The 27,480-nt window shown below is 35.2% G+C and overlaps 2 protein-coding genes across 10 annotated transcripts in view; one reads left to right on the top strand and one right to left on the bottom strand.

The window, feature by feature from the left end:
• The window catches only part of LOC117687479 (uncharacterized), a 307,604-nt gene that overhangs the window by 181,204 nt on the left and 98,920 nt on the right, over positions 1 to 27,480 (bottom strand). The gene's annotated exons all lie outside the window — the stretch shown is intronic.
• On the top strand, positions 2,079 to 25,673 carry LOC136272844 (mucin-2-like). The gene is made up of 4 exons (XM_066075585.1): positions 2,079 to 2,684; positions 4,524 to 4,947; positions 18,113 to 18,479; positions 19,491 to 25,673. The coding sequence occupies exons 1-4, from the start codon at positions 2,508 to 2,510 to the stop codon at positions 24,085 to 24,087; spliced, it is 5,565 nt and encodes a 1,854-aa protein (XP_065931657.1). The 5' UTR covers positions 2,079 to 2,507; the 3' UTR covers positions 24,088 to 25,673.

The following is a 27,480-nucleotide window of genomic DNA, read 5'->3' as shown; positions in this document are numbered from 1 at the left end:
AGGAAAATCATATTGCTTTTGAATCTGATTCTGCGATTGAGTTTCCCTTAAAAAAAAACCCAAGTAGACTTAACTCATTTTTCGATCGCTTTGTTTTCAAATTCCCAACCTCTCTGCGACTTCAATAGAAGTGGTACTATTCCGCCAAGCTTCAATCTTTTTTTTTTTTTCAATTGTACAAGTGCATTTTCTTTTCTGTTTTCTTGTCAAAAGAAGTGTTATATTTATTAATCATGATAATCAAATCCTTGCAACATTGTTGTACTATTTTTTGTTACGTCATCTTAATCGAAGAGGCTTTCTAGGTCATCACAAAAAAGAAAGTATGGAGCATTGTTATTGTCATAATTTGCAACAAATGTAAATATAAAAAATAAGGTATCATTTTTGGATGTCTTTCGGGATATAAAAACGGGTTGATACGTGATCAAATCTACCATAAAGACCTTCGGCCTTTATGGGATTTGATCACGTGACCAACCCGTATTTATATCCCGATAGACATCCAAAAATGATACCCTATTCCTTTAATACACACACACACACAACTAAGAGCCATACGTTATTGTCGTTACTGTCATATAACAATGAGGTAAAGAAGGAAAATAAAGCTGTATTTACATTTTTGACCAAATTAAACACAAATTACATTTTACAGACTGATCAATTTTCTTCAAAAGTAAAGAACGGTTTTAGGGGGATTAACTAAGTCTATGTATCTTGTAAGAATTACTTTAAACTTAGAGATATTATATATTTCTCTCTCAAAAAAAAAGGTTAGTTGATAACTGTTAAAATAATGACAATGATGCAAGGTTGGATGTATCATTTTACCATTGTGGAACGCAGTGCATATAGTATGACATAACTGTTGGATCAACCGTTGTAAGTGATATTCTTGCTGCGCTCGCCACAGCGGTAGCACCGTTAGGTTGTATTTTCCCTTTATATATTACATTCATTTTAAGGTACTTATCATATTTTCCTCCGAAAATGCATAAAGTTTAATTTGATGTAAATGTAAGCATTAAATAATTATTATTGGAATTATACTGTCTGCACCAATATGTGCAAACAATTCTTTTCTATACAAATGCGCTTAACTCAATTGTATGCGCTGCAGTTATCAGGCTAGTGAAGATTCAATGCTTAAATAATAATTTGTGCATACGATTGAGTTACATATATATACTTTTTGAATACATAATATACTACAATGCCGTACATTTGTACATTTAGTGAAATAGAAATAAAGTAAAATAGAATAAAATACTTGTTTCAAATGCTGCAATACTGTCCATATCTAAAATTAAAATTAAGCTGGATAATAAAGTTATGTAAATACATTTAAATAATTCAGAGTGACGCCGATAGCCGTAAACAACAAAATACAGATCATGGAATTTGATAGGCTGTTGTTCCTCATGATTCATTTGTCTGAAATTTATTGAAAGATAATAATTATTTTTTTTTTAAATTTAAGAAATCTATATTTGGGTTTTATTTCATGTTTCATCATGAAATTTTAGCGGCCTCCTCCAAAAGAACAATAAACATTTTTAACATACGTTTAATCAAAATTGGTCGCCATCGTTGAATTAACATTATGATTTCAACGTTAAATCGAATTTTCAAAATTTAACATAGAATAAACGATAGATATCTTTAGAAAACGAAATTGATTCAAAGATTATTCAACGTTGTTTATCAACGAGAACATTGTTAATCATCGGTTAAATGAAGCCAAACCAAATATTTAATGATTTTTTTTCAGTTAAAAAATGAGGATTTTTCATTTCATAAGATTGATGTGGCAGCTTTTACATTCATAGCGTTCGATGTACTTTTGTAATGACAAGTTCAAAATATGATCCCCATTAATTCATTTAAGAAGCGTGCTCTCCACAAAAAGTATTTTACCGGAAATTGAATTGATAATTTACAAAGTAATTAAATTTTAATAACTCCAGGAGAGATAGACACGGGACATGAGACAGGTGAGAAACCAATGAGCCGAAACAGAAAAAAAAACCTAATGAAGCGGAACCAGGTATTGTAGCTTCATGTGATGGCAGAGCTTTACTCCAGCTGAGTCAAGAACGTAGTTTCATTTTCCTGTAAATGAAAGACGTTTTGATTTTCATTAAGAAGTTTTAAAAGATAAGCGACATTCAAATCAAGTTTCTTAATAGTGTGTTATGTTTACGCAGCCCTGTGTGGATATTCCTGGAGTATACCTAATAGAAACGAACTAACGGGGTCCGTCGGTATTGAAGTTGCTACCGATAAAACTGACAATGACAACAACGACTTGAACTTATCTATGATGTTTCTTATTCTTCTAAAAGACTTACTCCGAATGATCCTCTGATTGTAATCTTAAAATTTGATTTTTTTTTCAAGGAGAATGAACTTTGCGTTGGAGTGTTACAATGAGAAACTTTCTCTTTTTGTGAATTAAAATCAAATAGTGAATACAAAGGAAGTGTTTAAATCCATCAATAGAAATGGGAAATCCTATGCGGGAACTAATGCTTATGATAGTTCTGTTGCTTTCAATTCTTCAAAAAGTGATCACACAAGTAACATTAATAGATCCCCCAGGAAGATCTACATTATGGCGCCAAGGATTCAACTCTGCAGTAAATCACCATGACGACCAATTATTTTGTGGGGGATACAGGGTAGGTACTTTAATTCTTTACGTTTTCTTGTTCGTCTGGAATTTCAATTAAATGTATTTTTATATCCACGTGCAAGCAGAAATATTAATGGAACTAGATAAAGCTTATTACATTGTAGTTTTATTTTAGCTAAAATGTGTTATCATCATGTCCAAAGCTAATGAATTTATTTAATTTGAAATAACTCGATATTTGAGATCTAGACATTTTTGAAATGTATTTCATATCAAGAAAATTATTCTGAGATAAAGATCTATATTTTTTTTCTCTTCGATCGATCACTGATTATTCAAACACAATATCTTAATATTTACTACACTTTACCAACGAAAGATATATCACTGATATGTAAAAGCAACAATTTTTAGAGAGAGAGAGAGAGAGAGAGAGAGAGAATAAGTGTCGGAGTAAAATTCAGAAACGAAAACGAGAAAGAGAAACAAAGAAAATAAAATGAGGTGTTAATACCTAGATTACCTACAGTATAACATTTGTATGGAATGTATTAATAAGGTACGTAATTATCATATCAATGTAATGAACTTATATTTTAGCACTTTTTATTTATATATATTTTGACACTTTCTTTATATTTTTACCCTTTTTATTGGCTGTGTTTTTCGTATCTATTCGTATCTATTCATTGTATTCTTAATAAATTTTACGTTATCGTTTAAAGAAAAAATAATGTTGAGAAACATTCAATTGTCATTCAAATACCTGTTTTAATGCACTCTGTTGAGTGATTATCATAATTTCTACATTCCTAGTATAGAAGAATGAAGAAAGACTTCAATTTTAAGAAACGTATACGCCTTCCACCAAGTTTATATTCTGAGATGTTAATCACTTTCGATGATTTGTAATTTTAATTGCATGACCTGTAATGCTAATTAGTCTGTGAAGCTTTGAATCCAGACTTAATCGAGGTTCACTTTGTTCCTGTGTTTATCCATGTTCTACATATGTTTTTGTTACAAGTGTTCATGAACCTGTCAAACATGGTTACATCACAAGGACATGTCCCTTGTTCAACATATGTTTTGTTTGTTACAAGTGTTTATTCTAGAGCGAATACATGTCGTTCATTCTACGCTTCAATATCAAATGATTATGATTTAATAGACAAGGTCTTTGAAAGACATAAATATTGAAACCAGGATAACCCATGAAAGCTCTACAAGTGTTTATTCTGGAGCTAATACATGCAGAGAAGCTCCCACCTCACGGGAAGAAAGCTCTACAAGTGTTTATTCTGGAGCTAATACATCCAGGCAGAGAAGCTCCCACCTCACGGGAAGAAAGCTCTACAAGTGTTCATTCTAAAGCGAATACATGCAAGAAAGCTACGATCTCACGGGGTGAACGCAAATCAAACCCGCTTTTATGCATATCCTAGTTTTGTATTCATTGTTTATACAAGAACTTTGAATGAAATCTTTGACTGAAAACTGCCAAGTTGGTGTTATATCACAAGGACTGTGCATGTATGAACAAGGCAATGGAGAGATAGATTTATTTGGTATCATGAAATCATACATATAAATAGACATACACAAGGACACTATGAACATTGCCATGGAGAGATATATTTATTTGGTGTCATGAAATCATACATATAAATATACATACACATGGGCTGTATAAACACTGACATAGATAGATAGATTTTTTTGGTGTCATGAAATCATACATACGAATATACATACACAAGGATTGTATGAACACTGCCATAGAAAGATAGATTTATTTGGTATCATGAAATCATACATATAAATATACATACAATTATTTGGGATCATTAACTTAATTATATCTAATGTGAAGTTTTTTTTTTAGAATTTTGTGAGAAATGGCGGTAAATGTGGTGTCTGCGGAGATCCGTACCAAGGCCCGCTTGAAAACGAGGCTGGAGGTAAATACGCTATCGGCATCATCTCAAAACATTATGACGGCACTGCTAAATATATAAACGTCACTATTGAACAAACTGTGTTCAAGAAAGGATATTATGAATTCCGTATTTGTCCTAACAATGATGTGAATAACCGAGTGAAACAGGAATGCTTGGACCAATATTTACTCCAGATCTATTCTATGGAATACTTTCCCTTTGACGATGGAAAACCTACCGACAGTTTCTCATTAATTCCCGGGAATACCCAGTATTTTCCGGAAGGTCGAGGAATACACAACCTGAGACTTGGGATTCCAGATAAATTGACCTGTACTCAGTGTGTGTTGCAATGGAAATACATAACAGGTAAGGGTCAAGGTCAAGGTCAAAACAGTAAAGGTAAGTAATAATACGACACAGGTGAGAGTCAATGTCAATGGAAAAACAGTAAAGGTCAGTAATAATACGACACAGGTGAGTGTCGAGGTCAATGGAAAAACAGTAAAGGTCAGTAATAATACGACACAGGTGAGAGTCAGGGTCAATGGAAAAACAGTAAAGGTTAGTCATAATACGACACAGGTGAGAGTCAGGGTCACAAGTAAGAGTCGAGGTAATTGAAAACAAATAACAAATAAGAGTCAAGGACATTGGAAATACTTCACATATGAGAGTACATTTCAGGTAAGAGTCAAGGTCAATATAAATACGTCACAGGTAAGAGTGAAGGTCAGTGGGAAAATATACCAGGTTAGAGTCAGGATCTTTGGAAATACATCACAAGTAAGAGTCAAGGTCAGTAGAAATACATCAAAATTAAAGGTCATTGTCAGTGGAAATACATCACAGGTAGGGGTAAAGGTCAGTGAAAATATATCACATGTTACAGTCAAGGTCAGTGGAAATACATCTCAAGTCAGAGCCAATGTCTTTGGAAATACATCATAGGTAAGAGTCACGGTCAGTGGAAATTCATCACATGTAACAGTCAAGGACGATGGAAATAGGTAAGAGTCAAAGTCTGTGGAAATCTAACACAGGTAAGTGTCTATTTCAATGCAAAATATTCAAGTAAGGTTATTGGAATACATCACAGGTTAGTGTCAAGGTCAGTGAAATTACATCATAGGTAAGAGTCAAGGCCATGTTTGAACAAAAGAGTTACATCAACTCTTTTTTTTTGTTTATGTTTGGGAGGGTAACAGTTAAAATTGACACCCTGAGGCACTATTTGGTTTTTTTATTATACTAAATGTTTTAATCTACGGAGAACCGCACGCGCATGATTTACGCGCATGTAACGATTTGTTGTGTTATCCGTTGTCAAGTGTGTTGCTAACGCTGAGGGTAATAGAACAGATTATCAACCGCGTCTTAACCAATTAGATTTCAGTATTTAGCATGAAAGTATAATAATCTTAACTGATAAAGGGGTTAACTGCAAAAAGATTGAATAAAAAATTATCAAATTACGATGTACTTTAGTTTTGTTTACTCGGAGTAAATGACAGGTTATAATCAATATCTTTTTTACTTCTAAAGATAATGAAGGAAATAAACTTTTATAAAAAATAAAGCCATTATTTTATGCATTTGAGATATATTTCAAATAATCAATCTTACAGGTGTTCTGAAGTACCTTAATACAAATGAATAAGTGTGTGTGGGATTCTGTACAAATAGTAGGCTAACTTTTAAAATCTCATTATTTAAACAATGATACATGCTCTTATCTACTTCACTTTTTTTTTTTAATTTTTTATGAAAAGTGGGAAAATTTACGGCTGTTACAAGTAAGACAATGTGAAGTTTAAAACTCACTTTTATCAAGACATCACGTAAACATCAAATAGGCTATGTTTAGTAATGTCAGACAGACGTTTTATGTTACATAAATTAAGCAGCCAACTTCTTTCAGAGGTTTTTGAGATGAGTGTATCACAACACCGTTAGTTTTACAAGTCTTTCTGAAACCTGTATGATTCTAAATTATATATGTAATGAACCAAATTTTATTTTAAAAATTCTTTGTGCAATTAATGTAAATTAAGCTAATGTTAAGGCCGATGACGGTAGGATATTCCGGAATGCTCCTGCATGATGACGGCATGCATTATGCGACCATAGAAAGACCTTAATGTGAATGATGCCTACAGTTATCTGAGTGGTTTTTTTTAACATTTATGGTTCATAATAGTCATTTTATTCAAATTTGAGATTTTTACAGTTTTGCCAAGTCACCGTTCTGGTAAAAAGAGAAAGAAATGTGAAATTAATTAAAATCAATAAAATTGAATCATTGATTATTCTGACCGCAGAATAGATCGATCACCGATCAGTTATTGATTTAGGGAGTTACTCTATTACTATGATGAATGAGACCAGGACCCGACATCACGAGGCATGTAATCTCTCTCTCTCTCTCTCTCTCTCTCTCTCTCTCTCTCTCTCTCATTTTTCCTCACACATTTTTATTTACTCTATCTTTCACACCCTATGAATTCATATTTTCCTTTAATCCTATTTTTACTCTCTCTCTCTCTCTCTCTCTCTCTCTCTCTCTCTCTCTCTTCTTCTTCTTCTTCTTCTTCTTCTTCTTCCTCTAACTGCCAATCATCAGTTAATATGGCATAGGTCTTAAACAATCTCTTTCAATCTGATGGTTTTTTTTCTTTTCTGTTTTTTTTTGTTTGTTTGTTTGTTTTCTGTTTGTTTTCTTTTGATTTCTTGTTTGGTTTTTGTTTGTTTTAGTTTTTTATCATCCCCTCTATGAATACGTCGGTTCCTAATTCTTCGTAATTCACGTTCCAGTAGAGTTCACAGTGTCCCATTCTCTATAATAATGTTGTTAACAATACAAATATATATCTTTCTCATTCTGTCTTGACGCCTCCCAAAACCACATGTAAAGTCGTTAACATCGGATGACACCTTTGACAGGTGTGTAATTAATTATAAATTCTAATTTCACACGTCAGACTCTCAGACAGATCGACTTTGTGATTTCTCCTGACAGTCTTTGGATCGATCACAATCCAATTGGACTGATCGATTAGTGTAGGTAAAAGGTCATCTGATTCACATAGATGCATTAAAAAGAAGTCTACTTGTGACTCATCTACATGTAACACAAAATGTTTTATTATTATACAATTTTTTTTTAAAACGGTTATAATGTACGAGGGTTGTTCGGAAATTATTGAGACAACCCGAATATTTTCTTTTCTAATTGACGAATTTTGGTGAAAGTTGGCATAGACACTGAAGAAACGCCAACAAATAATAAAACAAAGTCATATTAAACGAATATTTAATATTTTGTTTACGGCGGTAGATAAATAAGTTGGTGGTCGGGGTACCCGGCGCAGCCATGAACTCAGCGATTTAACAACTTAAGCATCAACTTTATAAATGTCCGTAGAATTACAGTTAATGATAAAAGAAATCAAATTAAATATGTTCATTTTGCTATTCTTTGCACCTAACTTTTGATTAAGTTTTACTGATGTTCGAGTTGAAATACGGATATGGTACACATATATTTACCAAACAATAGAAATCTGACAACGACTTTACATTGAATGTTGACGTCAAGGCGGCGCATTGAAAACCGTCAAACTGGTGGATATCTCAGAAGAAGACCTTTTAAGGCCACGAAATTGCTTAAAAAACTATACGATGACAAGACAAGGTATAGAGCCTCAGCTCATCATATTTTTTTCACTGATTGTTTAAGTAGAATTAGGCCAAAAGGATTAATTATCAAGTACTTTTGACACACTAACTGTTGTCAACAGTTCTAAAACATTTAAAAAAATGACTGCGGGAGACATTCACAGTAATTAGACTTTCGGATAAAAATAACTCGATTTTTCCCCTAAAAAATCAAGAATGAGAGAAAATGTAAATGATGACATCTTTAAATGAAAACAAAAGATGAGAAATAAAGAATAATTCTTATTTCCGTTCGTTTGTAAGGTGTTTAAAACACAGGAGCAATATGAAGCGTTAAAATGACGCTGCGAAAAGTTTGCGGTTGCGCCGGGTCACTGGACGAAGGCACATTTGTCAGCTTACCAGGAATGATCTATTCATGCCATGGACAAGAATCTTTTCACATTGATAATCTCTATCCTGATTTACGTTTTGGTGAAATTTCAAGAGTTTATGTTTTGTACTAAAAGAATAAGAGAAAATGTCTCAATAATTTCCGAACAACCCTCGTATATTAGGTATATATAATAGGCTCAGTACAGATAGGTTTATAATAGTGATAGGCCCAGTACGTCCAGGTATTTAATAGGCTCAGTACTGCAAGGTATGTAATAGTGTCAGTACTGTTAGGTATATAATAGACTCAGTACCGCCAGGCCTTTACTAGCACTTGCTAGTGGGTTCACCTTTTAGAACAGACGGTAGAGCGCCGGTTTTAAAACTTAAGGGTCCCGATTTCGAGCATAGTTGTGGTCGTTCCTCCTCCTTTATTACAATAGTAGCCTAGTTGTTGTAATGGCTTCTTTTTTATTACAGTTTTAGCCTAGTTGTTGTTAATCCTCCTCGTTTATTGCAACACTATCCTAGTTGTGGTCATTCCTTCACTTGTATTACAATATTATCCTAGTTGTGGTCATTCCTTCTCTTGTATTACAATACCAACCTAGTTGTTGTCATTCCTTCTCTTGTATTACAATACTAGCCTAGTTGTGGTCATTCCTTCTCTTGTATTACAATACTAGCCTAGTTGTTGTCATTCCTTCTCTTGTATTACAATACTAGCCTAGTTGTTGTCATTCCTTCTCTTGTATTACAATACTAGCCTAGTTGTTGTCATTCCTTCTCTTGTATTACAATACTAGCCTAGTTGTCGTCATTCCTTCTCTTGTATTACAATACTAACCTAGTTGTTGTCATTCCTTCTCTTGTATTACAATACTAGCCTAGTTGTTGTCATTCCTTCTCTTGTATTACAATACTAGCCTAGTTGCGGTCATAACTTCTCTTGTATTACAATACTAGCCTAGTTTTGGTCATTCCTCCTCTTGTATTACAATACTAGCCTAGTTGTTGTCATTCCTTCTCTTGTATTACAATACTAGCCTAGTTGTTGTCATTCCTTCTCTTGTATTACAATACTAGCCTAGTTGTTGTCATTCCTTCACTTGTATTACAATACCAACCTAGTTGTTGTCATTCCTTCTCTTGTATTACAATACTAGCCTAGTTGTTGTCATTCCTTCTCTTGTATTACAATACTAGCCTAGTTGTGGTCATTCCTTCTCTTGTATTACAATACTAGCCTAGTTGTTGTCATTCCTTCTCTTGTATTACAATACTAGCCTAGTTGCGGTCATTCCTTCTCTTGTATTACAATACTAGCCTAGTTGTGGTCATTCCTACTCTTGTATTACAATACTAGCCTAGTTGTTGTCATTCCTTCTCTTGTATTACAATACTAGCCTAGTTGCGGTCATAGCTTCTCTTGTATTACAATACTAGCCTAGTTTTGGTCATTCCTCCTCTTGTATTACAATACTAGCCTAGTTGTTGTCATTCCTTCTCTTGTATTACAATACTAGCCTAGTTGTTGTCATTCCTTCTCTTGTATTACAATACTAGCCTAGTTGTGGTCATTCCTAATACTAGCCTAGTTGTTGTCATTCCTTCTCTTGTATTACAATACTAGCCTAGTTGTTGTCATTCCTTCTCTTGTATTACAATACTAGCCTAGTTGTGGTCATTCCTTCACTTGTATTACAATACCAACCTAGTTGTTGTCATTCCTTCTCTTGTATTACAATACTAGCCTAGTTGTGGTCATTCCTTTTCTTCTATTACAATACTAGCCTAGTTGTGGTCATTTCTACTCTTGTATTACAATACTAGCCTAGTTGTTCTCATTCCTTCTCTTGTATTACAATACTAGCCTAGTTGTTGTCATTCCTTCTCTTGTATTACAATACTAGCCTAGTTGTTGTCATAGCTTCTCTTGTATTACAATACTAGACTAGTTGTTGTCATTCCTTCTCTTGTATTACAATACTAGCCTAGTTGTTGTCATTCCTTCTCTTGTATTACAATACTAGCCTAGTTGTGGTCATTCCTTCACTTGTATTACAATACCAACCTAGTTGTTGTCATTCCTTCTCTTGTATTACAATACTAGCCTAGTTGTGGTCATTCCTTCTCTTGTATTACAATACTAGCCTAGTTGTTGTCATTCCTCCTCTTGTATTACAATACTAGCCTAGTTGTGGTCATTCCTTCTCTTGTTTTACAATACTAGCCTAGTTGTTGTCATTCCTTCTCTTGTATTACAATACTAGCCTAGTTGTTGTCATTCCTTCTCTTGAATTTACAATACTAGCCTAGTTGCGGTCATAGCTTCTCTTGTGTTACAATACTAGCCTAGTTTTGGTCATTCCTCCTCTTGTATTACAATACTAGCCTAGTTGTGGTCATTCCTTCTCTTGTATTACAATACTAGCCTAGTTGTGGTCGTCCCTCGTCTTTTACCACAATACTAGCCTAGTTGTGGTCATTCCTTCTCTTGTATTACAATACTAGCCTAGTTGTCGTCATTCCTTCTCTTGTATTACAATACTAGCCTAGTTGTGGTCATTCCTTCTCTTGTATTACAATACTAGCCTAGTTGTTGTCATTCCTTCTCTTGTATTACAATACTAGCCTAGTTGTGGTCATTTCTTCTCTTGTATTACAATACTAGCCTAGTTGTCGTCATTCCTTCTCTTGTATTACAATACTAGCCTAGTTGTGGTCATTCCTTCTCTTGTATTACAATACTAGCCTAGTTGTTGTCATTCCTTCTCTTGTATTACAATACTAGCCTAGTTGTTGTCATTCCTTCTCTTGTATTACAATACTAGCCTAGTTGTGGTCATTCCTTCTCTTGTATTACAATACTAGCCTAGTTGTGGTCGTCCCTCGTCTTTTACCACAATACTAGCCTAGTTGTGGTCATTCCTTCTCTTGTATTACAATACTAGCCTAGTTGTTGTCATTCCTTCTCTTGCATTACAATACTAGCCTAGTTGTTGTCATTCCTTCTCTTGTATTACAATACTAGCCTAGTTGTGGTCATTCCTTCTCTTGTATTACAATACTAGCCAGGTTGTGGTCATTCCTTCTCTTGTATTACAATACTAGCCTAGTTGTTGTCATTCCTTCTCTTGTATTACAATACTAGCCTAGTTGTTGTCATTCCTTCTCTTGTATTACAATACTAGCCTAGTTGTTGTCATTCCTTCTCTTGTATTACAACACTAGCCTAGTTGTGGTCATTCCTTCTCTTGTATTACAATACTAGCCTAGTTGTGGTCATTCCTTCTCTTGTATTACAATGCTAGCCTAGTTGTGGTCATTCCTTCTCTTGTATTACACTACAAGCCTAGTTGTTGTCATTCCTACTCTTGTATTACACTACAAGCCTAGTTGTGGTCATTCCTTCTCTTGTATTACAATACTAGCCTAGTTGTTGTCATTCCTTCTCTTGTATTACAATACTAGCCTAGTTGTGGTCATTCCTTCTCTTGTATTACAATACTAGCCTAGTTGTTGTCATTCCTTCTCTTGTATTACAATATTATCCTAGTTGTGGTCATTCCTTCTCTTGTATTACAATACCAACCTAGTTGTTGTCATTCCTTCTCTTGTATTACAATACTAACCTAGTTGTTGTCATTCCTTCTCTTGTATTACAATACTAGCCTAGTTGTTGTCATTCCTTCTCTTGTATTACAATACTAGCCTAGTTGTTGTCATTCCTACTCTTGTATTACAATACTAGCCTAGTTGTTGTCATTCCTTCTCTTGTATTACAATACTAGCCTAGTTGTTGTCATTCCTTCTCTTGTATTACAATACTAGCCTAGTTGTGGTCATTCCTTCTCTTGTATTACAATACTAGCCTAGTTGTTGTCATTCCTTCTCTTGTATTACAATACTAGCCTAGTTGTTGTCATTCCTTCTCTTGTATTACAATACTAGCCTAGTTGTTGTCATTCCTTCTCTTGTATTACAATACTAGCCTAGTTATTGTCATTCCTTCTCTTGTATTACAATACTAGCCTAGTTGTGGTCATTCCTTCTCTTGTATTACAATACTAGCCTAGTTGCGGTCATAGCTTCTCTTCTTTTACAATACTAGCCTAGTTGTTGTCATTCCTTCTCTTGTATTACAATACTAACCTAGTTGTTGTCATTCCTTCTCTTGTATTACAATACTAGCCTAGTTGTGGTCATTCCTTCTCTTGTATTACAATACTAGCCTAGTTGTGGTCATTCCTTCTCTTGTATTACAATACTAGCCTAGTTGTTGTCATTCCTTCTCTTGTATTACAATACTAGCCTAGTTGTTGTCATTCCTTCTCTTGTATTACAATACTAGCCTAGTTGTTGTCATTCCTTCTCTTGTATTACAATACTAGCCTAGTTATTGTCATTCTTTCTCTTGTATTACAATACTAGCCTAGTTGTGGTCATTCCTTCTCTTGTATTACAATACTAGCCTAGTTGTGGTCATTCCTTCTCTTGTATTACAATACTAGCCTAGTTGTGGTCATTCCTTTTCCTTCTCTTGTATAACAATACTAGCCTAGTTGTGGTCATTCCTTCTCTTGTATTACAATACTAGCCTAGTTGTGGTCGTCCCTCGTCTTTTACCACAATACTAGCCTAGTTGTGGTCATTCCTTCTCTTGTATTACAATACTAGCCTAGTTGTCGTCATTCCTTCTCTTGTATTACAATACTAGCCTAGTTGTGGTCATTCCTTCTCTTGTATTACAATACTAGCCTAGTTGTTGTCATTCCTTCTCTTGTATTACAATACTAGCCTAGTTGTGGTCATTTCTTCTCTTGTATTACAATACTAGCCTAGTTGTCGTCATTCCTTCTCTTGTATTACAATACTAGCCTAGTTGTGGTCATTCCTTCTCTTGTATTACAATACTAGCCTAGTTGTTGTCATTCCTTCTCTTGTATTACAATACTAACCTAGTTGTTGTCATTCCTTCTCTTGTATTACAATACTAGCCTAGTTGTGGTCATTCCTTCTCTTGTATTACAATACTAGCCTAGTTGTGGTCGTCCCTCGTCTTTTACCACAATGCTAGCCTAGTTGTGGTCATTCCTTCTCTTGTATTACAATACTAGCCTAGTTGTTGTCATTCCTTCTCTTGTATTACAATATTATCCTAGTTGTGGTCATTCCTTCTCTTGTATTACAATACCAACCTAGTTGTTGTCATTCCTTCTCTTGTATTACAATACTAACCTAGTTGTTGTCATTCCTTCTCTTGTATTACAATACTAGCCTAGTTGTTGTCATTCCTTCTCTTGTATTACAATACTAGCCTAGTTGTTGTCATTCCTACTCTTGTATTACAATACTAGCCTAGTTGTTGTCATTCCTTCTCTTGTATTACAATACTAGCCTAGTTGTTGTCATTCCTTCTCTTGTATTACAATACTAGCCTAGTTGTGGTCATTCCTTCTCTTGTATTACAATACTAGCCTAGTTGTTGTCATTCCTTCTCTTGTATTACAATACTAGCCTAGTTGTTGTCATTCCTTCTCTTGTATTACAATACTAGCCTAGTTGTTGTCATTCCTTCTCTTGTATTACAATACTAGCCTAGTTATTGTCATTCCTTCTCTTGTATTACAATACTAGCCTAGTTGTGGTCATTCCTTCTCTTGTATTACAATACTAGCCTAGTTGCGGTCATAGCTTCTCTTCTTTTACAATACTAGCCTAGTTGTTGTCATTCCTTCTCTTGTATTAAAATACTAACCTAGTTGTTGTCATTCCTTCTCTTGTATTACAATACTAGCCTAGTTGTTGTCATTCCTTCTCTTGTATTACAATACTAGCCTAGTTGTGGTCATTCCTTCTCTTGTATTACAATACTAGCCTAGTTGTTGTCATTCCTTCTCTTGTATTACAATACTAGCCTAGTTGTTGTCATTCCTTCTCTTGTATTACAATACTAGCCTAGTTGTTGTCATTCCTTCTCTTGTATTACAATACTAGCCTAGTTATTGTCATTCCTTCTCTTGTATTACAATACTAGCCTAGTTGTGGTCATTCCTTCTCTTGTATTACAATACTAGCCTAGTTGTGGTCATTCCTTCTCTTGTATTACAATACTAGCCTAGTTGTGGTCATTCCTTTTCCTTCTCTTGTATAACAATACTAGCCTAGTTGTGGTCATTCCTTCTCTTGTATTACAATACTAGCCTAGTTGTGGTCGTCCCTCGTCTTTTACCACAATACTAGCCTAGTTGTGGTCATTCCTTCTCTTGTATTACAATACTAGCCTAGTTGTCGTCATTCCTTCTCTTGTATTACAATACTAGCCTAGTTGTGGTCATTCCTTCTCTTGTATTACAATACTAGCCTAGTTGTTGTCATTCCTTCTCTTGTATTACAATACTAGCCTAGTTGTGGTCATTTCTTCTCTTGTATTACAATACTAGCCTAGTTGTCGTCATTCCTTCTCTTGTATTACAATACTAGCCTAGTTGTGGTCATTCCTTCTCTTGTATTACAATACTAGCCTAGTTGTTGTCATTCCTTCTCTTGTATTACAATACTAGCCTAGTTGTTGTCATTCCTTCTCTTGTATTACAATACTAGCCTAGTTGTGGTCATTCCTTCTCTTGTATTACAATACTAGCCTAGTTGTGGTCGTCCCTCGTCTTTTACCACAATACTAGCCTAGTTGTGGTCATTCCTTCTCTTGTTTTACAATACTAGCCTAGTTGTTGTCATTCCTTCTCTTGTATTACAATACTAGCCTAGTTGTTGTCATTCCTTCTCTTGTATTACAATACTAGCCTAGTTGTGGTCATTCCTTCTCTTGTATTACAATACTAGCCAGGTTGTGGTCATTCCTTCTCTTGTATTACAATACTAGCCTAGTTGTTGTCATTCCTTCTCTTGTATTACAATACTAGCCTAGTTGTTGTCATTCCTTCTCTTGTATTACAATACTAGCCTAGTTGTTGTCATTCCTTCTCTTGTATTACAACACTAGCCTAGTTGTGGTCATTCCTTCTCTTGTATTACAATACTAGCCTAGTTGTGGTCATTCCTTCTCTTGTATTACAATGCTAGCCTAGTTGTGGTCATTCCTTCTCTTGTATTACACTACAAGCCTAGTTGTTGTCATTCCTACTCTTGTATTACACTACAAGCCTAGTTGTGGTCATTCCTTCTCTTGTATTACAATACTAGCCTAGTTGTTGTCATTCCTTCTCTTGTATTACAATACTAGCCTAGTTGTGGTCATTCCTTCTCTTGTATTACAATACTAGCCTAGTTGTTGTCATTCCTTCTCTTGTATTACAATATTATCCTAGTTGTGGTCATTCCTTCTCTTGTATTACAATACCAACCTAGTTGTTGTCATTCCTTCTCTTGTATTACAATACTAACCTAGTTGTGGTCATTCCTTCTCTTGTATTACAATACTAGCCTAGTTGTTGTCATTCCTTCTCTTGTATTACAATACTAGCCTAGTTGTTGTCATTCCTACTCTTGTATTACAATACTAGCCTAGTTGTTGTCATTCCTTCTCTTGTATTACAATACTAGCCTAGTTGTTGTCATTCCTTCTCTTGTATTACAATACTAGCCTAGTTGTGGTCATTCCTTCTCTTGTATTACAATACTAGCCTAGTTGTTGTCATTCCTTCTCTTGTATTACAATACTAGCCTAGTTGTTGTCATTCCTTCTCTTGTATTACAATACTAGCCTAGTTGTTGTCATTCCTTCTCTTGTATTACAATACTAGCCTAGTTATTGTCATTCCTTCTCTTGTATTACAATACTAGCCTAGTTGTGGTCATTCCTTCTCTTGTATTACAATACTAGCCTAGTTGCGGTCATAGCTTCTCTTCTTTTACAATACTAGCCTAGTTGTTGTCATTCCTTCTCTTGTATTACAATACTAGCCTAGTTGTTGTCATTCCTTCTCTTGTATTACAATACTAGCCTAGTTGTGGTCATTCCTTCTCTTGTATTACAATACTAGCCTAGTTGTTGTCATTCCTTCTCTTGTATTACAATACTAGCCTAGTTGTTGTCATTCCTTCTCTTGTATTACAATACTAGCCTAGTTGTTGTCATTCCTTCTCTTGTATTACAATACTAGCCTAGTTATTGTCATTTCTTCTCTTGTATTACAATACTAGCCTAGTTGTGGTCATTCCTTCTCTTGTATTACAATACTAGCCTAGTTGTGGTCATTCCTTCTCTTGTATTACAATACTAGCCTAGTTGTGGTCATTCCTTTTCCTTCTCTTGTATAACAATACTAGCCTAGTTGTGGTCATTCCTTCTCTTGTATTACAATACTAGCCTAGTTGTGGTCATTCCTTCTCTTGTATTACAATACTAGCCTAGTTTTTGTCATTCCTTCTCTTGTATTACAATACTAGCCTTGTTGTTGTCATTCCTTCTCTTGTATTACAATACTAGCCTAGTTATTGTCATTCCTTCTCTTGTATTACAATACTAGCCTAGTTGTGGTCATTCCTTCTCTTGTATTACAATACTAGCCTAGTTGTCGTCATTCCTTCTCTTGTATTACAATACTAGCCTAGTTGTTGTCATTCCTTTTCCTTCTCTTGTATAACAATACTAGCCTAGTTGTGGTCATTCCTTCTCTTGTATTACAATACTAGCCTAGTTGCGGTGATAGCTTCTCTTCTTTTACAATACTAGCCTAGTTGTTGTCATTCCCCTTCTCGTATTACAATACTAGCCCCGAGCACATAAAGGTTGGTAAAGTTTAGTTAAAAACAGTATTAATTAATTTACCTGAGTAGAGTAAATTTTCCCCCTGTAAACTTTGACAAATGAAATGAATGAATAAACGGAAAGAATTAATTGTATTCGATGAACTCATATACTCAAGGTTTATTATCACATTGCATGTTAAGGCACATATGTAAGCATATCATTAATTATTAATTATAGCATTTTTTTCATCTGTATAAATTACATGGTAATTATATTTAATTAAAAATGTAAATCATATTTTTTACAAAGGTTTTAAAACATCACATGTCTATGCCTCCATAAGTAACATATTGCCCTATAAGCAACATTTTTCGTGATTTGTTGTGATTTGATTAAACATAAATGGTCTTTGTCTTTGCTTTAAACTCAACATCTTTTAATATTTTAAGTAAAAAAAATACTCAGATAAAAACGCATGCTGATTTGTAAAGTGTCAGGGCGTTCAAAACAACCCAGGGTCCTTTAAAACTTATTTATTCTCCTTTAAAAATGGTACTCGAAAGTCTCTAAAAAATGAAAATTCCAACTCCACTACGGGGAAATATCTAGATTTGCGAGTCAAAACAATGAGAACGGAAAACATATTGTGTAATCTAAATTCAAATTCATCGCGAGAAAAAGGTGATAGGAATCTCAAGTTATCTACCACTTTTTCAACATGTTTTAGCTGTCTCTTCATAAAAAAAATGTTACTTCAATTTTTAGGAAATCACTGGGGGACATCGGAGAACAGGACCAGTTGCTATGGTTGCGGATTTCAGGAAACTTTCATCAACTGTGCAGATATCTCGATCGGAAATTTAACAGAATCAAATCAACCGGAGGAAAAATTGTCAGAGTCTGTTCCTACGAAATCGTCCCACATTAGTAAACGAACCACGGACCTTTCGCCCCACTTGCTGGCCGGGTTTAATGTCAGTGGGGACGGTGAGGAATGTAAGCGGTGTTATGCAGTGCCAACCTGGGACCACTACCCGGGGATGAACGACTGGTGCGACACTAACTGCCGGAAAGGCAACTGTCCCCCGTGCCGTTGTTACTGCGGCTGTCCAGCCCGCCATTTTGAAAATTTGTAAGTAGCCTGCCTTAATTCAAATTTATCTCAATTTTCATACACCTCTCAAGCATGCATATTTGTGTACAGCAAAACAAGTGTCAGAGGAAACACTATCATATAGTGGTGGATTTATTAGGTCACCTGAGGGAGGGGCCAATATAGCTAAATAATGAAAACAGTAGAAAATATTTTTCTTCACCCTCATACATTATTGTGAAGAACTTAATTCCTGATTCTAATGTCCATGAAGACCTCTATGTAAATTGTAAAATTCACGGTTCCCGGTTGAGGGGTTCATGCCATACGGTGGGGCTAATATGACCACATAGTGAAAATGTATTTTTTTAATATTTTGGTTTTTTCCGTACTATCACAGTTGTCGAAAATAAAATCAAGCATTGTTATTATGTTTATTGTGTCCTGATGGGAAATTGTAAAATTCACCTTCCAGGTCATGGAACAGTTTTTGGAGTTGTTGTTGGGTATGAGGGTGGGTGATAAATGACCATATACTGAACATGTACCGGTATTTTTACTCATTATGAGGAAAACCTGTCCCGGTATTTTAGTGTACAGAATCGATATGAGCGATGGACTGTAGGTTGAGTTTTTGTGGATGGACTGTAGGTTGAGTTTTCGTGGATGTACTGTAGGTTGAGTTTTCGTGGATGTACTGTAGGTTGAGTTTTTGGGGATGACTGTAGGTTGAGCTTTTGTGGATGTAAGGCACTCAACATCTGCTCCCATAAACATATTTAATAGTACAATAACTCTGATTCCGTCCGTACTTTGAGTGTAATATAATTCTGTAATACTGTACAATGATAAAGCTCAATTTTAGTTGAACTGATTTCTATACAATACTGTCATTTTGTGAATTTTGAATTTACCGGGTGGCAATAAATACAAAATGAATTTTCTATTAACTGCCATCCGTTAATTCAAAATTCACAATACGACAATACTATAACTTAAACCAGAAACAGCATCATCATGGTATTTTAATAATATGTTGTTCTGCTGTAGATGTCAAGGGATAGGAGATGACCAGGGATTTCAGATGGACATGTGGTGCTGGAGAGAATGTTGCGAGTACGAATGCCCGCTAGACAAATGTCGCTGTAACGTTAACATTAGCGAAACAGACATCCGTTCGCCGCGAGATGGCGCTATCACGCCACCGACTAAGCCTAATGTTAATGCAAGCGTTATTGGGTTAAAAGACGCACAGATGAAGACATTGGAAAAACTAGGCGCAAGAGCAAGGCCTAATGTTCTTTCTGATAACGCACAGGTAAAGACAGGTGATGACACACAGGAACAGGTGAAACTGAAAAAAGAAAATACTATACTTGTGAAGACAGAAATAAAAACATCCAGAATTAAAAAAGTGGGAAAGAATTCAGTGTTCATTCCACAAAATTTACATACGACAACTTTAGCAACAACGACAACTTTACCGACAACGACACCTCTACCGACAACAACTTTACCGACAACGACAACTTTACCGACAACGACAACTTTATCAACAACGACAAGTTCAACCTCCACAACAACTTCACAATCCACAACAAATGTATCTTCAACAAAAAAGTTAGAATACAGAAAACTAAACAATAAAGAAAAACCTGTAAAAATGATTGACATCTCAAAGTATTTGACAAAACTGGAGAAACCGAAAATTACAAGGATACCTTTTAGAAGAATTAACATTTTTAAACCTTCCAAGTCTAAAAGTCCAACTTTTGGATTAAGTTCCCCTAAAATAATCATTTTTAAACCAAAAGAGAGGTCTATCAAGGATGACGATGATAAATCAACACGTAGAAACAATGCCAACTCGGCTCCGGAAATTAAATCCCCAGATGTGCCTTATCAGATTGAAACACGTGAAACAGAAGATATACCATCGAAACTGAACTCAGCATCAGAATTAATAAAGATGACATCAACATCATCAACAACAACAACAACATCAACGACATCAACAACAATGACAGCATATACTACAACAGAAATATCAACAACAACACCTAAAACATTTCTATCAAAAAAGAAGCCTTTAAAAACAACTAACTTAACATCAAAGCCTCGTTTGAGCTTTGATAACCCTTTAGAGATCACTGGACAGGATCCGACTGGAATTCCCCTAGAGGGGTTGACGTCATCGCTCTTTGGACAGTTCTTCCTTACAAAAGTGGACTTGGAAAAGGAATTGGACCTACAGAAGGACGTGGAGTATACACCAAATAAAGTCAGCAATTTCTTCAACCTGGAAGATCCCTACCAGTCATACCAACCGGAAGTCAGTGTGTCTGTCTATACTATCGGGGAATCCGACGTCACCACGGCCAATCCAACTAATAACGGTGAGATGTTGGCATCTTCAACGATACCACCACCTATCAAATCAACAACGAGTTTCGCTTTTACAAATCCGCCAAAAACAACTACTCCTGAACCTATCAGACTCCCAAGTAAACCGACAACAACAACTAGCCAACCGACGACAACAAGCCAACTTACAACAACCCGTAAACCGACAACAACCCATAAACCCGTCACAACAAGTCAACTAACGACAACAACAACTCATAAAATCACAACAACGCTTAAACCAACGACAATTCTGAAACCAACAACTACCTTGGAGCTGTCAACAACCAGGAAACCAGCAATTTCACTTAAGTTAGCAACAACAACAGTCAGTAAACTTACAACAACACGTGAACCGACAACTACCAGTAAGCCCGTCACAAGGTTACCTAGAGTATACAGGTTACCTACAGTTTACCAACCACCAATTCCTCCACCTATACCTCCTCTGATCAGAAATTCAAATTTTTTCTCTAAATTCAGTAAAATTCTTGGGACTAGAAAACGTCCAATGCAAACAGCTACAGCTCCAAGTCCCTACAAAAGTCTGCAGACCTCCAGTGGGAAAATTAATAACGCCGTACCAAGTACCAAAAGGACAAATAAAAGTAAAAATACTCAATTTATCGTATCAAAAAATAATACAAGAGTGAAAACTAAGGTTACACCAACATCTACCACAGCAAAATCAACGACAATAAAAGCGACGACACAGCCGACGACAATGAAATCATCAACAACAATGGCGACAACAACTTCCATAAAACCAACAAAATCATCGACAACAACAACTTCTGTAAAACCATCAACGACAACGGCTTCAACTACCTCAAGATCAACGACATCAAGGGTGACAACAACTACCACTCAACTATCACCAACAAAGGCAACATCTACCACCATAGTCAGTATAACTACAAAACCAACGACTTCGTCGACCTCAAGACAAGATCACGGTGTTGATGATGGTGTTGATGAAGAGACAGTTCTGACCCCTGTGTCTATACCTAAAGTTGTTCCTTACTTGATTTTCTTTCCAGATGAAAAAACCAACAGCCAAGGAGGATATTCAAAGCAACAGCCTTCTCATTTAGATATCAAGAAACCTAAAATTGTGTTTGAACCTAAGAAAACTCTGTTGACTCCAAAATTAAAACCTCGTGTAGACGCAGGCCAAATAGTAGACCAATCTAAGTTTTTTGGCAACTCATCTTCAAATATCAATAGTAACTCGTCTTCAAATATCCACCAAATTATCAGCGTGATGGTTAAAGATATCATCTCAACAAAAATCAAAATCAATGACCGGGAGCCGACATCTATCCCCATAGTAACGGCCGGGAACAGAATCAAAAACATTACTGAAATCTACGGAAAATCCTCATCAAATTTTAAGGTCTCACAATTCAACTCCACTGTGATTCCAAAGGACAATGGGAAAATCTACATGGAGGAGAAACTTCCAACATTTGAACCCTACACCCCGACCAATGACACGAATTCCACAAACAACAAGATGTTTCGTGACGTCAAGAATGTGGTTCATCATAATTTTGTATTAGACAGTTTAATCGAAAACATGGCGAATTTCTTAAAGAACGACGAGTCTAAAATTCAGTTTCATTTGAATGAAGATCATCATGACAAGAAAGCAAATAATGTGTTATATATGAAAGAACAGATCAAGGAACGGATTGACAGTAGTATTATGTCTAATGGAGATAAATTAGATTTACCTGCTGTGGTATCTGATTTGAACATCACAGAAAGTATAGCTCCACAGCGTACTCAAAGTGAATCCCAGGCAAGACTCGACCTCCAGAATACAGTATTTGATAGTAACGAAAGGTCTAAAACTTTTGAGAGGAAAAACAAGAATCTAAACCAAGGAAAGTTAATTCGCTGGTTTAACATTAACAGCAAGGTTTACCGAACAACGCCAGCTTCAGACACTGTCACAGAAGTGACGTCAAGAATACAAGGAACCACTCCGACGTCATTTCCTGTTTTACAAACCATCCCTCCCTTCCCAACGCATGCCATACCGTTGCGTCCAACTAGTCAATCTACGTCTCTTAAATCGACTTTAATATCTCTGCTACCTCCGCCAATTCCGTCAAAAAACCTGTTATATCATCGTCCAGGTCAGAATCCGGCAGACTTACCACATCCTACAGTCAAGGTTCAAGGTACATCAACTCAACATGTATTATCGACAACTAAGTCAAAAACTATCCTCGCAGACAAACGCAACCCGGAATGGCCAGATACTCCATCCAGCTTTCCTTTGAGTGAACACTATTTTTCATTACAAGCTCTGAAACCGACCGATGGACATACAACAAGTGCTTCAGAGAGACTGACGACGACAACGCCGACAACAAAACAAACGACAACAAAACAAACGACAACAAAACAAACGACAACACCACAGCTGTCGACAGTCACTCCCATATTCAACATGCCGGGTCTGTCACTTGGTGTGACTACTCCAATCAACAAAATTAGTCAGCTTTTCTTTCCCCCAGACTTTACGCAGAAAAAATCCCTAACCGAAATCATTAACTCGGATCCGAGAATCGTGGAAGGGGTCTACACCAAAGATGTGTACCCTCCATCACGGGAGCAGATCAACGCTTCTGACGTCATACTGTCAACCCCGTACCAATTGAAAGACCCTGTCTCCAGAGTGCCTCTGTTTCTGAAAAGCACGCCGAGTAGTATACTCACAACATCCTCTCAGCGCCCTCTGTCAGAGAAGGTACATAAAACACGCTCTTCTTCCCCAAGCTTACCAACAATACACCGCGTGATTAAGTTAATGCCCAGCCGGAAAAGGAATCCGACATTACAGCCAAACAAAGGTTCGGAATCCGCTATACTTGAAAAAACTTCAGAGAATCCCAAACCCGACCTTACACTCGGAAGTGAAAGATCGAGTTCGGGAATCGGTAACTCTAAAATCCAACTCTCTCCTGCGTTTACTTTTTCTAATGGATCAGCCTTAACCACAAACGTACATAGAAATACAAAGGAAGTCAGGACTTTCCGAAATGTTGGCAAAGACATCTTAAAGGAAATCTTCAAATCACCTAAAGTAAAAAAGCACGAGATTCTCTCTGGTAAAGTGAAATTACCAAGGGGTAAAAACGCTGTGATTTTAGACATCGGACTTTTGAATAAACTAATGGACACCTTCAAACAATGGCTAACAAGTATGAGATTACTGGTGGTCGAGAAATAGCGTAGTAAATGCTGTAATTCATTCTCAGTGACGTATGGTTGTTGTCAGTGAATTTTGTTTCTCAGGACATTTTGTGGTGGGCAACAAATACTAGTAACCCTCAGATCTTCCGAAGATTTGAAGATATGATCTCTTTAGCTATTAATTATTATTTAGTAAAGAAAAGGTCTATAGAATTTACCTTTTAAATTTGGGCACTTTTTCATATTCTTGTATATAGCTATACTTTTAAAAGAGATCATTAAGTATACAACTGGCAGCTACACCGACCATCGAGTCCTATTAAAAGTTGTTTCAAAGCAATGATGGATCACCAAGAAACGCCCTATTGCCATTGAGCCGTGTTACACGAATTTATCAATTCCGAGGAAAATGCCAATATAAGAATATATCACCTACTGGATGGAGATCACATCTAGCAAAAGATGGTTAGTGTAACATGGAGACATTACGTGTACAATATTGAACTTGCAACTGTGGTGCTCTTGTCTAGTTGTTCATATCTTATTCTACAATGAATGGTGATCACTTCAGGCATTGCAGATGACTTTTTATATAGAATAGAGATATTATGTTTAGCATCTTGATGACACTTATATATATATATATATACTTCATTATTTTATTTAATTCTACGTGAATCGATACTAAACAGAAAGTAAAAAATTGTATAGTTCCATTGCACTTGAAGAAAACTCAAAATATACGTTCCGGTTGAAAAATGAGAAGGAGGTTATGTTTCAATATTAATTCAAAATGGCGACAAATACGTTGTATCCTATTAAAATGTTACCTCAATATTAGTTTGATTTAGGGTTCTCCGATCCTCGACTACCCTTGATGTCCCGGAATTGTTTTAATTCGTACGATAAGTTTATCTGCCTTTTATATAGACAAATTTAATTAGCCTCCTGGTGTTAATATTATTCTCAGTTATTCAACGTATTGCTTGGCTTAGTATATATACACCAACATCTATAATATACTTCATATAGGTAAAGGGGATCAAACTACTGGTGCCTTTCTGATTGATTTGATCTGAACTTGTATATTTATTGCATTATATCCGTCGTTGTTAAAATTGCGACAGCTTTGTCAAATGCTATGGATACCACCATATACCATCACATTGCATTCCATTTGTAAGGCTTAAGGGAGAAATAAAATTTTATGATGAAACAAAAAAACCTTTGAGGTTAACGATCGGATAACCTTAACATTGATATTTTCAGACTATCTGTTGAGAACTTACAAAAGGACCGATATATACCAAACAAAGTAAACCATCCATTAATTTATGAAGTTTCATTGCACTGGAATGTCTAGAAAACTCACAATATACGTTCCGATTGAAAAATGACCAAGAGGTTTTGTTTAAAATTCAGAGTACAATCATAAAATATGGGGACCACCACGTTACATCCGTTCAAAATGTTTTACCAGTATCGATATTTAGTTGATTTGACATTGATTTTTATAGGCAATTTGTTGTTTGGGATAATCATTTACATTGATTGCCAAAATTAACTGCAAATACTACCCTATTTATGTATTTATACTTACTGTTGATTTGAAAATAAATTGGTTTGAGCTATTGTTTTGCACTCTATTATAAGTTGCTAGCTGAGATTCATTTGTTGGTTTTATTTTACAACGTTTGGAATCATATTTTGTTTTTGACAGCATTTCTCACATTTTTGAGAAGAGTTAAGGTCAGATGACACGTTCCGCAATTTTACCAGGAATTTGTTATTGATTTACTACTACATTGACAAGCTTTCTTGCAAAAAAAATAGAATACCTTACCAGGCATTTCTGCAAGATATAAAAGTATGGAATTTCCTATATAATCTTCTTGAAATTAAACTTAAATTGCTGATATGAAATTTTTTGGAATGTACATATCTATATAGATAGATGGATATATAGATAATGGAATTTCCTTTATAATCTTCTTGAAATTACACTTAAATTGCTGATATAAACATTTTTGGAATGTACATATCTATATAGATAGATAGATAGATAGATAGATAGATAGATAGATAGATAGATAGATAGATAGATAGATAGATAGATAGATAGATAGATAGATAGATAGATAGATAGATAGATAGATAGATAGATAAAGACACAGCACAGGTAAATTCGCTGTATTGGCAACGACCGGGGCCGGTACTTGAACTCACGACTTACTGAACCCACGCTCTAACCACTTGGCCAGTTAGGCATATACCTGTATACATTTATGAATAAAATTTAAATCATTATGAAATAATTATAAATAATTATAATTCAATTGGAACTCTTCATTAAGAAGAGATTTTTGAAAAAACTTAAGTTTACTCTAGGTAGAACTAATTTATCAAAAATGTACTAGTATATCACGTTTATTAGACCAGTTCTTGAATATGCTTCTGTAGTATGGGACGGTTGTAATATGTTTGACATGGAGAGATTAGAAAAAGTTCAATTAAGTGCTGCACGGATTGTTACTGGTTTACCCATTTTAGCATCTACAGAATCTCTCTACGCAGAAACTGGCTGGGAATCTCTGGTCAGTCGACAAAATAAGGCTAAATTAATAACCATGTTTAAAATTCATACAAATCAAGTACCTGAGTACTTGAGCAATATTATTCCTCCCGTAACAAAAAATGTCTCAATATATCACACAAGAAATAGCGAAAATTATAGTGTTCCAATCTGCAGATTAGAACTTTACAAAAAATCTTTTGTACCTGACACCATTCGGAAATGGAATTCTCTCAAATTAGAAGTTAGGGAAGCAACGTCTCTCAACATATTCAAGAAAATCATTACTGAAAGTATTCCTCAACCTCCAAAATATTTTTCATTTGGTAAACGCACTATTAATATTTTACATACCAAGTTGAGACACAACTGTATTTTGAATTATGATCTGTATAGAAGAAGCATTATTGAATCACCCAATTGTATTTGTGGTCAAAAGGAGGATATTTATCACTTTTTCTTTGTATGCAAGAATTATGTAAATGCAAGAAACAATCTTTTTGAATTACTTTTTAATAGGCTTGATGAAACAACTTTAATTAACTCACATTTGCTTCTTTGGGGTAGTGACAATTTGTCTTACAATACAAACTGCTTTATTTTTTCAGCAGCTCAAAAGTTCATTAATGAGTCTGGAAGATTTAATAATTAAATTCCTTTTTGCTTTTGCTTTCTATACTGTATATTAACGTTATCTACTATATATTTGCAATTACTTTGTAAATGTATGTCTATGAATTTAATTATTATAAAGTCAATAACTATAAGTAACATGTAATATTACATGTACTATGACAATTGTATATATTGTTTGTATTATCATTAGGAGAGGAACTTGTAAGTTGCAAGAACTTGTTT

This window comes from Magallana gigas, chromosome 1 (genome assembly GCF_963853765.1).
Source record: "Magallana gigas chromosome 1, xbMagGiga1.1, whole genome shotgun sequence".
Classification (NCBI taxonomy): Eukaryota; Metazoa; Mollusca; class Bivalvia; order Ostreida; family Ostreidae; genus Magallana; species Magallana gigas.
This window is presented reverse-complemented; position numbering and strand designations above follow the sequence as displayed.